The 12,500-nt window shown below is 38.7% G+C and overlaps 2 protein-coding genes across 2 annotated transcripts in view; one reads left to right on the top strand and one right to left on the bottom strand.

Moving 5' to 3' along the window:
* LOC138043098 (protein O-mannose kinase-like) overlaps positions 1-1,733 on the bottom strand; it is a 3,216-nt gene extending 1,483 nt beyond the window's left edge. The window contains exon 1 of the mRNA XM_068889221.1: positions 1,248-1,733. Coding sequence (XP_068745322.1) covers positions 1,248-1,733 — 486 coding nt within the window. The remainder of the gene's footprint in view (positions 1-1,247) is intronic.
* A 62-nt stretch (positions 1,734-1,795) lies between these two features.
* LOC138043081 (condensin complex subunit 3-like) overlaps positions 1,796-12,500 on the top strand; it is a 28,057-nt gene continuing 17,352 nt past the window's right edge. Inside the window, exons 1-7 of the mRNA XM_068889196.1 lie at positions 1,796-2,129; positions 2,431-2,836; positions 4,681-4,956; positions 6,986-7,202; positions 7,992-8,117; positions 9,061-9,274; positions 12,246-12,425. Of these exons, the coding sequence (XP_068745297.1) occupies positions 1,875-2,129; positions 2,431-2,836; positions 4,681-4,956; positions 6,986-7,202; positions 7,992-8,117; positions 9,061-9,274; positions 12,246-12,425 (1,674 nt within the window). The 5' untranslated portion in view covers positions 1,796-1,874. The remainder of the gene's footprint in view (positions 2,130-2,430; positions 2,837-4,680; positions 4,957-6,985; positions 7,203-7,991; positions 8,118-9,060; positions 9,275-12,245; positions 12,426-12,500) is intronic.

Raw genomic sequence — 12,500 nt, 5'->3', positions numbered from 1 at the left:
CCCATTGACTCCTGGGGCTTCCCAATGGTATAGCCGGTTTAGGCAGGTTTAGAGGTGAATGGGTTAAAACCCCTAATATAATTTTGAATGCATACATCCCTACACGATAAACGTTTTAGCCTCAACTACATGACAGGAGGCACTTCCAGTCAGTGTCATTGGTACTGTCACAGAAGCAGTACTGATGGAGCCAACCCTTGCACGTCTCACACTCTATCCAGTCTAATACATCATCTAAGACTGGCATTTCAATAAAATTTAATAAAAGTAATTAATAAAGGCTATGCACTATTGCATGATGCTTGAATTTGTAGATTCTATGAAACTGATATGATTTTTGCCATTGACCAATTAAAACTGTATTTAATTTATAGCAGTAATTTTTTATACATTGTAAACAGTGACTGAAACTAAATTTGACTGCATTTTTCTTTTTCCCGCCAAAATCCCTTAAACGAAAGTGGGCAAAAAACATATGATTTTTGGAACATGTACACCTATTAGCAAAGAATTTATGGAAATAATTCATTACATTTATGGTAACTAGCTTGCAAAGTTTGTATAAATGCCCCTTTTACTGAGACTATAATTTATTGAATTCTGAGATCGAAACAACTATCAAACAACTGACCTGCTTTAGCAAATTCGCATTTAACCACTCGCCACCACAGCCTTTCTTTTTTGTCTTCTAATGTTTTAAGCCTTGAACAATGGCATTTCTCCAAAATCCAATAATTATCAAAGACTTTTTTCAATTCTGACTCAACAACTTTTAACTATTCAAAGCTGGCAGATAGACTTTCATATACCGGACTAAAATGGCAGAGAACAAAAGAACCATTGTTATTCCGATTAGGTCTTGCTAATTAGGTATTCTTATGTTCGCCTTTTTTTTGTTTCATGGACATAAATTATTTCAGATTCGGTACATGAAAGACCAGCCAAGCCTGTACTCAGCCTCGACCTCTTCTGGGTAATGTTAGGGATGGCGGGCTTAAAGTTAGGTTCCAGGCGATTGGGCGACCTTGCCAAACAGTCCCACCCTCGGGATCATGAGTTTTGTCAAATTTCCTACTATTACCCAGCTATGGGAGGGAAGATTGAGTCAAATCCACTGGGTATGACGGTCCCCCCTCCCCTTGGGCTAAAGATTGAAAGGTGCATTGTACAGTGTAAAGCTTTTGAATTATGGTCTTTCCAATACATAATTAATGAGTGAATTAACTTTTCTTAATTGAAAACGTTACCTCCAAATTTCCACCGTAACAAATTCCTATAAGCTGAACGACAAATTCACTTCCTTGTAGACCTTCTACCATTTTCATTCCGTGCAGACAGTCTTCATAAAATACATCACTGGCACATTTGCTATAAACAACATCATATCCATTCCAATCAGCCAAATAAACTTCTTTTACTGCGTTAAGATGGCCTGGTACTCCTATCCTTCGCCTTATTCTTACATCCAGAGCAATGTTTGCGCAGTCTAACCATTGCAAACAGGCAATCCATCCTTGAAAACTAAACTGGCCTCGAGGGCATCTTACGCAGTTCCCGTCCACTAGGTGAAAATTCGACGGACAATTAGGTTTCAAACCATTAATTCCAGATACAGCCTGTCTTCCTTTGTAATTTTCGTGTCGTCTGGAAGCTTTCTTACCCGAAAATAACAGATAGTAAGTCAAAAATAAAACAGGAACCGGTGCAAAATAAAGCACTAACTTTGCTGCCATTTTGTTTGCGCTTCCTGACGAAGGCCTGAGCTCTAGTCTCTAGTCGATGCTCGGTAGTTCTTACATTTGGGCGCCATTTTTCGAACGAACTGTTGTTGAATTTTCGCAGTAGCCTGTTGCTTGTACTACGAACGATTCATTATGCCTGCACGGTATGACAATGTAAGAAGCGTTTTTGAAGAAGCACAACGTGGACTTCAACATCACAAAAAGCTCTTAACCGAGTTGAAAAAGCTCCATGACAAGACATCACAAGATGAATTTCAAGAAAGCTTTCTGTTTCATTTGAAGCACGCTATGGTGGTATTCAACAGGGAACCTGCGGTGGAACGAGTCATTGAGTTCGCAGCAAAGTATGCTACGCTTAAAGATCATCGTATTCCTTCAATTCAGGGGGTAATTCACTTTGTATTTAAGTTTATGTTGAAATTACATTGTACATTGTTATGTTCACGTATTGGTCAATTCCAAGAGCGCCCTATTTTCTGTACAAGTACATCAACAAGACACCATTTCAAGGGAATAATTATCATCCAAAGTCAATATTCTTGTTCTCCCTTCCTGATTAAAAGACAAAAAAAGATGCTCTCCTCTTAAAAGCACTTGGTATAAGATATACTTTTGTTCTACTAGTGTTCTAGGCTGCATGCTATTTAAATTCTACGTAGTAAATTATGCAGTATGTGACCATTAACAGGGTGGCCAAAACAGTGATGATGAGGAAGATGATGCCTCCAACATTTTCCTTGATTCCATGTTCACATTCCTATTGGACTCACACGATGCTAAAGATAAAGCTGTGAGATTCCGCATTTGTCAACTCATTAACAAACTCTTGAACAACCTGGATGATGATGCCGTTATCAACGACAACCTTGCTGATAGAATCTTTGAGACTATGCTGAAACGTCTACATGACAAATTCCCAGCAGTTAGGGTGCAGGCTGTTGCTGCGATATCTCGTCTGCAGGACCCAGGAGATGCAGAATGTGCTGTTATATCTACGTATTTAAAACTGATGTCCACAGACACCAGTGCTGAAGTTCGCAGAGCCGTACTCCTAAATATCGCAATTTCAGCTCAGACATTAGAGGCAATTATAGGTAAATATAATTTTTACGATGTAAGTGTGGTTAGAACAGTGGTATTTTTACAAAGAAAATTAATTTTATTCTTAGTCTCCAAGAAGTGCAACTACTATCACAAAATAAAGATAAAACTTAAAGTGCATACTAGCTTGTTCAAAAGAGCTTTCAAAATGATGAAGAACAGTGTTTATTTTATTGTGATAGCACTCTTGGTTGCCAAGTTATTCATTACAAGATTTTGATTTAATTGCAAATTACAGGACTTGTGACATCACAAAGTAGACACAAAATAATAATTAATTATGTAAAATCACAAAATACAGATTTTGCAGGGTTAATGTGCTGCCAGAAGTACACATCGTGATAGTGATTGTGATGTCACCATAGCAACATACTCGTTACCAGACCTCTACTTTCCCGAAATGAAAAATGCTTCTTTGTTGCTCCAGAGTCTAACAGACTTGCAGCAGTTGCTTGTGCTGTGTAATGTCCATATTTGCTCACACCCACTGAATGAACATCACGCGGGAGGTTGTGAGTTCAACTCCGGCCGGACCAACACTCAGGGTCTTTAAATAACTGAGGAGAAAGTGCTGCCTTTGTAATTACATCTGCAAATGGTTAGACTCTCTAGTCTTCTCGGGTAAGGACAATAAGCCGGAGGTCCTGTCTCACAATCCTGTGGGACGTAAAAGAACCCACACACTTGTCGTAAAGAGTACCTAGGGCATGTTGTGATCTGTCTTCTGTGGTGTATCCTGGTGGTTAAACTCGTAGGGGATCTATGTCCTATTGTTATTCCACCCATGTATGTATTCATACTCAATCAGTAAATAAATAAATAAATAAATAAACTTATTGGGGGGGGGGGGGGGAGAACTTTGATTTAAAGTGGTACTACGACCAAAAAAAAAATTTGTTTTTCCTTTGGATTTCAAAACTATGTTAACTAAACACTAACTCACCCAAGTTTTAAGTTCTGATTTTAAAAAGACACCTGTTTATTTTAGCTAGAATTTTCTTATTTATTGGTCCGCCATTACTGACTTCAAAATCTTGAGAGAGCTGGGTCGAGGAGAAAATGACGTCAAACACTCACTAGTTTAAGAATGCAATGCGTGTATGCGGCCTAATTAATATGCAGCACGGGAGTTTCGGGCTTTCAGACTTTTCAACCTGTGTTTTGCATATATAATAAATTGCGTTTACACGCTGAAGTTTTAAGCTAGTGAGTAAATGACGTCATTTTCTCTAGATCCAACCCTCTGAGGTCCAATCGGCCAGTTTTGAACGTGAGTAATGGCGGACCATGAAATCCAAAACTTACACTCAAAATAAACAGCCTTTGGATAAAACTCAAAGCTCAAAATTTTGCCAGTTAGGTGTTAAGCGAACACGCTTTCAAAATCGGAAGAAAAAAAGGAAATGATTTTTTGATCATAGTACCACTTTAACCCTTTGGATGGAGAGAGCCTGGAGCCCATTGTGTTGCTATGGAAACGTCACAGTTGGCCATATCATGGAACTTTGTGATGAGTATAACAACTGTACAAAGTTTCAGTTCTATTTTTTGTGATTTTACATTATTTTGTGTCCACTATGTGACGTCACATGTACTCTAATTTGCATAATCCAAATTCTTGAATAACTCTGCAACCAAGAGAGCTATCAGTGACAATAAAATAAACTACCCTTCTGCAATATTTTGAAAGTTCTTTTGAACAAGCTAAGTAAGAAATCTATCTTTTTTGTCAGATATTTTATGCAGGGACTCTGTGCAGGTCTTTGCAGCCAAATTGAAGAAGCCCCAGCCACAGGGTTTTTCAGAAACGTTGACTAGAATATTCTTCTTTGTACAGGGAGAACGCAAGATGTGACAGAATCAGTAAGAAAGCTGGCATATCGCATTTTAGCTGAAAAGGTGAACATCAAGTCATTTACCATTGCTCAGCGTGTGCAGCTGCTGTTTAATGGATTGCAGGACAGGTCAGAGACAATTAACATCATTTGCACCAAGGAGCTTCTGGGTAACTGGCTCAAAAGTTTTGACAGGGATGTCATTGAACTGCTCAAGTGTTTAGATGTGGAGGGATGCACTGAAGTAGCTGAATTAGCTCTGAAAGCAGTATTGAAAGGTATATGCCACGTTTATATATATAATATATATATATATAAAGTCCCACAAGCACAAGATGTTGTATAGATGTTTTCTCCAAGCAATAAATAAAAAATAGACCACAAATGAAGAGATGATACAACTTAAGTTTACACCTATATTTCAGCCACACAAGACAGCCTTTTTCAGGGTGATTGGAAACCGTTACACAAGAATGTTAACTCCACGCTACTTAAGCTGCAAAATGTACGCTTCACAATAACAAACTTGACTAATTAAAACACTGCACGCATATGAAAAAGATGAAACTAAACTGACAACAATAGCTGTAAGGGAAAACAAAAACCCAATAACAACAACAAAAACAAAAAAAGTAAGAGTGTTCACGTGCTATAAAAAATATATATATTCTCTGCTAGTACCAGCTGAAACACGATTAGTAACTACTGTTTTTTGGCGACACGATTCTGTCTGTAAAAGAAGTCGCTATTGTTGAGACCGTGTGGTCTCAACGTTTGTAATCTGTATGCCCACTCTCCTTCTTTTACAGCCAGTTTATTTTTAGCAGAGCGACGCGTCACTCGCGCAGAGCACCAAGTTAAGAAATATGGTAACCCATCGATGCGAGAAATCTTGGTTTTATAGCCATGACATCATCGACCGTCCGTACGTACGTCCACCCCTCCGTGTATGCCAATGTCACCAGTATCCTGCTAGTTTAAGCTACAGCATACATTTTTGATATTGGACATCCATCTTTTGACACCTGTCAAAACAAGGTGTCCGCTGACCAGTATCACATGACCATATCGCGGGTTCAAGCTTAGAGCTCACCGACTTTTTAAGTTGACCACTGACCAGGTATGGGTTTTCAAATGGATTGCAGGCTCAACCCAGGCTAACTCACCTGAACATAAGCAAGGCTTCATTTTTCGCACGCTTTCTGTGGCTCAACGCACCTACACAGCCTTACGGTTCAAGGAAAATTAATTGCCAAACTGGTGAATTCCAAAGTAAATTTCACACGAAAAACAGATATCGTACTCATCGCTTCGTGATTCATGCAATATCGGTTTTTAGTGTAAATTTTACTGTGAAATTCACTAGTTAGGCAATGAGCTTTTCTATAGAAGAAAGGAAAGAAAATGATTTAATTATTAAAGCAGTAACTGGAAACATCAAAATGCGGACGATTGGAAACCTTTTATTTTCTAACACTACAGGCAGTAAGAATAAATAACCAGGGAGCTCTGCTTTAAATCTTAGCCTAGATTTAGTGCTGGTTAATCCAGCATACTGCCATCTGCAAACCTTACAAGTAAAATTTTAAATACACAACATCATAAGAATTACAATCTAACTGATAATTATTTTATAGTATAGCTTCTCTTGGTTGTATGGCTCGTGAAAAAAAACCGGGAACAACATAGTTACAAACATCGCATCTGGTACTATTACAGTGCACACGGTTCCTTTATCGTCTTGATTGTTAAAATATAGTGGCCATAGTTTTGCATGAACCAAATAATCTTGCAGATTCTTTGGTCGGTGGAATGCCATTATTGGCACATTAGGTACTGCTTGTTTGCACCTGTCAGACAATTGAAGGAGTGGATGTAATTCCTTCGAGAAACCCCCCATATTAGGCACACGTCGATGATACATAACTGTTCAGTGAATGGTACCCTATCCCAATGGGAGGTTGAGTGTTAGGTTCAATAAGTTTATCCCGATCCATAACCCTAACTTTCTGGATCTATGTAGGGTGTGAGCAAACTGCCTCCTTTTTATGTGTTCTAGGTTTGATTCTTACATGTAGACTTTGGGCTCCTTGTGGGTTGTTTGTTGGTTCTCGGTGTGCACCCAGAAGTTCTTCTACCTGTACAGTACCTCTTAAAAGGATCATGCCATTACACAGTAACAGTACATTTGATTCGTTAAACAAATACCCCAAAATAATGGTCAAATACCCATAGTTCACACGCCCATGGTCTTTTCCTTTGGCACAGAAGTTTATCGTTGCCCCAACTTTTATTCCTCATTCTTAGAATTGCCAGTGGATGACTTGCAGGAATACATTAATTTATTGAGAAAGGAACAAGAAGATGAGGGTCCTGTTAGAATTGATTACAACAGCCTCAATGCTGAAACAGCATTTTGTTGGAGATGTCTCGGAGAGCATGCTAAATCAATGGGTGTGGATGGTGAACAACTCTTGGACCAACTTTTACCCGAAGTGTCAGGGTTTTGCAAGTATATCCAGGGGTAGGATTCTCTTCTCTAAGTACACATTGTCTTATCTCGAGTTCAAAGCAGACTTTGCCTGGGTCGATCATTGAGTGCCATTGGAAGGCGCGGTGGCCTCATGGTTAGTTCGCTCGACTCCGGATGGAGTAGTCCAGGTTCGGGCCCTGGCCAGGGTCATTGTGTTGTGTTCTTGGGGAAGACACTTAACTCTCATGGTGCCTCTCTCCACCCAGGTGTATAAATGGGTACTGGCGAATTTAATGCCGGGGGTTACCCTGCGATGGACTGGCATCCCATCCAGGGGGGAGTAGAAATACTCTTAGTCGCTTCATGCTACAGAATCCGGGATAAGCTCCAGCCTAATGAGCCATTTGGCTCATAAGCAGACTTCACCCTTACCTTTTATTAAATGCCATTGATACCTAGAATTTATATACAGTAATTAAGATGCTACACCTTAAGAGTATTGAAAAAGTCTCAACCACAAAACCATTGACTCTCCTGACCCTGTCAAATATCCATAATTTTTATTATTCTAGGGATCTACCTACAATGTATGAGCTAACCAATTTTCTCAATTTTAAGTTAAACAATATTTGCGTCACAGTATGGAAGAAGTATGTCCCTGCATGCCAGCGAAATTTGCCTTTTAAGCAAAGTTTCAAAAGAGCTTTCAACCATCTTCTTGAGTTTGTCACCTTGTCTCATGATCATTCAAACATAAAAGGACATGTGTAGTTCTTTGATGCCACTTACTTCATTATTGCTCTCCTTAATTTTATTTTTTCATTTTTTTGTATTCATCAGTTATGTGGAGAGTTCTTTGTGTGGACAGCCCTTAGATCAAGATTCAGATGACAACCAACACAAATTTGTTATTCAGCAGCTCTTGACTTTGATGGGTGTCGTAGACCTCTCTGATGAAGTTGGAAGGTAACACCCAAAATTTTTGTCATCTGAATGTGTTGTGTAATCCTGAAAAGCCCCACATTAAAATCCAAGCACTGTCAGATGGGCAGGTCTACGTACCATAAACAAGACTTTATCAGGGTATTTTTCACCAAGGTTCACTGCAAAAACACCATGAGACTTAAAACAGATTATCCTTATGTTAAGACTAGTAAAAGGTAGACAAGAACCAAGTTTCAAATTCCATAACCTGCTGCAAAATCTATTTTTAAATACACATAAGATTGAATAACTCAAATGAGTTCCCTAGAGAAGAGAAACATTAACCACAAGATATTTTTTTAGGCAAAAGCAAAACTATTTTCAAAAACTTGTGAAATGTCCGTGGCTTAATTAAGTCTGATGCGGCGTTACGTCTCGGCCAAGAGACTCTTCAGAGACCTTTAGAATTCAAAGGCAAACCCGTTGAGCATTGCGCCCAAACTCCGGTTCGCAAATTCTAGATGTTGACAGTCTGGCCCTCTATCGCAGAAGGATTCCCAACCGTGTAATCAAAGCAAAACTATCGTCAAATACTTGTGAAATGTTCACAAGTATTTTACAATAGTTTTGCTTTTGTATAAATTTAACTTGTGAAGGTCTCTGAAGAGTCTCTTGGCGGAGACAAAACGCAGTGTCAGACTAGCCACGAACATTTCACAAGTATTTGATATTTTTTTAGCAAGGACAATTAAGCTAAGCTACGGTAAGAGAATTTATTGAAAAACTGATGTCAGTGGATGACATCAATTTTGCTAAATTAAATGAAAAGTATGTTGTCAGTGACAGCAGATTTAAGGAATTTCAGTAATTCATGTAGGTTTTAAAAGAACTCAGCAGAAAGTTTTGTCAAAGTAATTGATCTGAAACTATTGGTAACTACCTTAAGTGGTCTTTCATAAATTTGTAATAATTTTTCATCTTCTAGGAAGAACCTTTGCCAAATGCTCCATGACTTACTGGTCTTACCAGAGGTACCAGAGTCATTAGTTGGTGTTCTTCATGCACGGTACATGGATGTTGAACCAGAAGAAACAAACAGAATTCAGGAACTAGTGGAGATCATTGCTGATGTTAGACAGCCCATGATTGTGATAGAAACTGCACAAAACAAGGAAGAAAAGCGAAAGTGGGAACTCAAGGTTGGGGCTTGTTTTGGTCATCAATGTTTAATGGGTGAATGAAGGGAAACTGGAAAGAATGAAAACTGCAATGCTGCATTGGTGGGGTTGCACCGCAACAATTCCTTAATTTGCTGTGATGAAGGGCCAACACGCAATGTTAAATTCATTGCCAATAGATGAGCTTGGAAACTGGTGCCTCAAAGGTTGGTAGGGCACCTGAGAAAAGTCAGCCCTCACAGGGTGGTATCTATGAGCAGGGAAAACCCCCCCTTCCCCCTACATGCTGTTACCAACTTGCATCATCACATGAAAGGAATTTCAATGGAACATACTTACCAATGCCGTGAAGCATGCAAGGGTGGGAAGGGATGCGAACTGGATTAGCCGCAAAGTTTCGCTAAATACAGGCAGCCAAACAAAAGATCTGCAAAGATCAGCTCAAAAGCTGTGAGGCAAGCAATAAGCCAGTGCGACCACCCTGCAGATGATTTAAGCTTGAGGACAAGAGCGCTGGCCACATTAGTGTGGGCTTAACTTTGCCTAAGTTGTGCTGAGTTACGCACAAGTTACATTTCCCTAGTCTCGTTTATGCGTTCACTACTTCAATATTACAATAAGGCTCTAGATCTGTACAATGTTGACAACATCTGATCCGATCCTGGAGAACAATTTGTCCCATGTGCAACATAGCGATGACTCACCTCTGCCCGCTGTCGTGCTGCTTAGAGCAATCCAAATTTTTTTGTATTCTTTTGACTTTTTTTGTTTATATATGAGTAGCTTTAGTTATTACTTCTCATTAACGAGGGATCCACTGTAATTGGCTAGACTGTAGTGGTCTCCCTGCCTGGTAATAATTCTATGTTAAACTTTATATGTATTGTATTATTACTTGTATGGTAGGTGTTTCATATACAGATGCTCACATGCGCAATACAATAACTAGCATAAGATTGAAAATGTAAAAATAAAGTACATTAAATTTTGTACCTTAGGAAAAATGATTGATAACGAAAAAATGTATAGATACAACTATTGACAAAATGTGTATTTAAATAAATGGGTCTTAAGTAATTTCTTGAAATGTTCTACTGTCTTAGCATTGCGTATTTCATTCGGAATTGAGTTCCATAGTTTAGATGCAGCTCCTTCAAATGCAGGGTCACCCAATGAACATTTGAAATGTTTTTTTACTTTTGGTGATACAAGTAATATCTCATCGTTTGATCTTAAATTATATCTTGATGGAGTTCTAATGTTTATCACTTCTGATAGATAGTCAGGAGATAATCCATGAATTGAACTAAATGTAAATAATGAGATCTTTTAAAATTGAATTCTAGATTTTACAGGAAGCCAGTATAGTTGCATTAATGTTAATGAGATATGTTCAAAATTTAATCTTGGAATATTACAAGTCTTGCTGCAGTGTTTTGCACCCTTTTTAGCTTCTGAAGATGGATTAAAGGAACACCATAGTGCAGGCTATTACAGTAGTCTAAGCGACTTGTAATCAAGGCGTTAATTAGAATCTTGTGATTTCTTCATCCAGAAACCTCTGATTTTCCTTATGTAGTGTAGATAGTAGAGGGCTGTTTGTCATACTTTATTGAGATATGTAACCAAACTTGGTTGTGGATCTAGCCAACACCCTAAGTTACGAACTTCGTAAAGTGGTTTGAGTAGGGCATCACCTACCTGAAGATTATCAACATTGATTTTTGCCAGTTGTATGATGAGCTCTGATTTTGCATCGTTAAGCTTCAGCTTATCGGCAACCATCCATTTCTTGATAACATTGATGGCATTCTGCATATTCGTAATGTTCTGATTCACGTTGTCGTCTGGCTTGAATGCAAGGTACAACTGAGTGTCGTTGGCGTACGTACATGTATGAACTTTTGGAAGGTGGCATAGAGAGTAAACAACAAAGGGCCGAGCAGAGACCCTTGTGGAACCCCTTGTTTGAGATTAAAATTCTTTGATGTTGATCCATTCACCAAGATGAATTGACAGCGATTGGTGAGATACAGTTGGTACCATTTGCGTGCTAACCCAGTGATACCAAAACTAGAATGCAGTCGTTCAAGAAGAATTTTGTAATCAACTGTATCAAATACCGAACTGATATAGAGAAGGACAAGTAGTATGTTATTGTATTTTAGCCACATTTAACTCCAGCTCACAGATCTTTCCTACGGTGCTTAATTTCCCTTTATCATTTTGTTTGATAAAACCAAATTTTAATGTTCAAAAGGTAACCAAATGTTTCTCCTCAAGCAAGTTGAACCCCCTCAGTTACTTGAAGTTCTGGGGCCGGTTGCTCGTAGCCTGGTCAGCACTAACCATTGGTTAAGGACGGTGCCTGCTAATCACTAATTCAAGGGTTTTGGCGCAGTTTACTGAATACGCAGGAAAAGCTGATCTTAACTCAAAAAAGAAAATTGGGGAGAACCACGCATTTTTCGAAGATAATTAATCAACAATATCCGTAAAAAGCTTTAAAATACATGTACAAAGCAATATATTGCGTTCTATTCCAAATTAAAGCTTAATTATCTCTGAAAAAATGCATGGTTACCCCGCATAGTTTTAAACGTGCAAAAATATCCCTGTATTAATAAGCACCACCCATAGGAAATCTGAGTATCTCAAGATGCGCAGAACGTATGTGCAATAACAATATTTGGCACCGTCCTTAAGAGGTATCAAAACATATAGGATTCCGTGGTATTTAGAACAGAACAGAGAGGAAAGAAGAATTCAAATTGTTTAAGTAATTAATTTTTCACCTGATGTCATCTATTACATGTAACTGCTGCAGTGTTCAGTCTGTGGTCAAAGTAGGATTCTATCATCCCAATGTCCAATCGTTTTAGTTGCACTGCCACCCTATCTACAATTTTGTGAATCATTGATAAGTTAGCACAAACGCATACAAACATTAGAACTTACTGAAGTCTTTTTGACTTGCTTTTAATCGGTTCAGGTTGCTGGGATCCATGTCAAGCTAAATCAGTTTCGTGATGAACTGGAGCAATGTGTTACAGATCAAGACTTTGCCAGAGCAGCGGATTTGAAACAACAAATCACTGAATTAGAAGAACAAAGGGAAATCCTCGATTCGGAAGAGAATTCGTTCTCTCAGACTGTCAGGTCTGAGGAAAAGGTGTGCAATGCTTTTAAAATATCACTGCTGTACGCAGGGAGTTCCTTAAGGACCAGGGATTGGGCAAAATGACCC

The sequence above is a fragment of the Montipora capricornis genome, chromosome 3, assembly GCF_036669925.1.
Source record: "Montipora capricornis isolate CH-2021 chromosome 3, ASM3666992v2, whole genome shotgun sequence".
NCBI classification, from domain to species: domain Eukaryota; kingdom Metazoa; phylum Cnidaria; class Anthozoa; order Scleractinia; family Acroporidae; genus Montipora; species Montipora capricornis.
The sequence above is the reverse complement of the archived record's forward strand: the minus strand, read 5'-3'. Positions and strand labels throughout refer to the sequence as shown.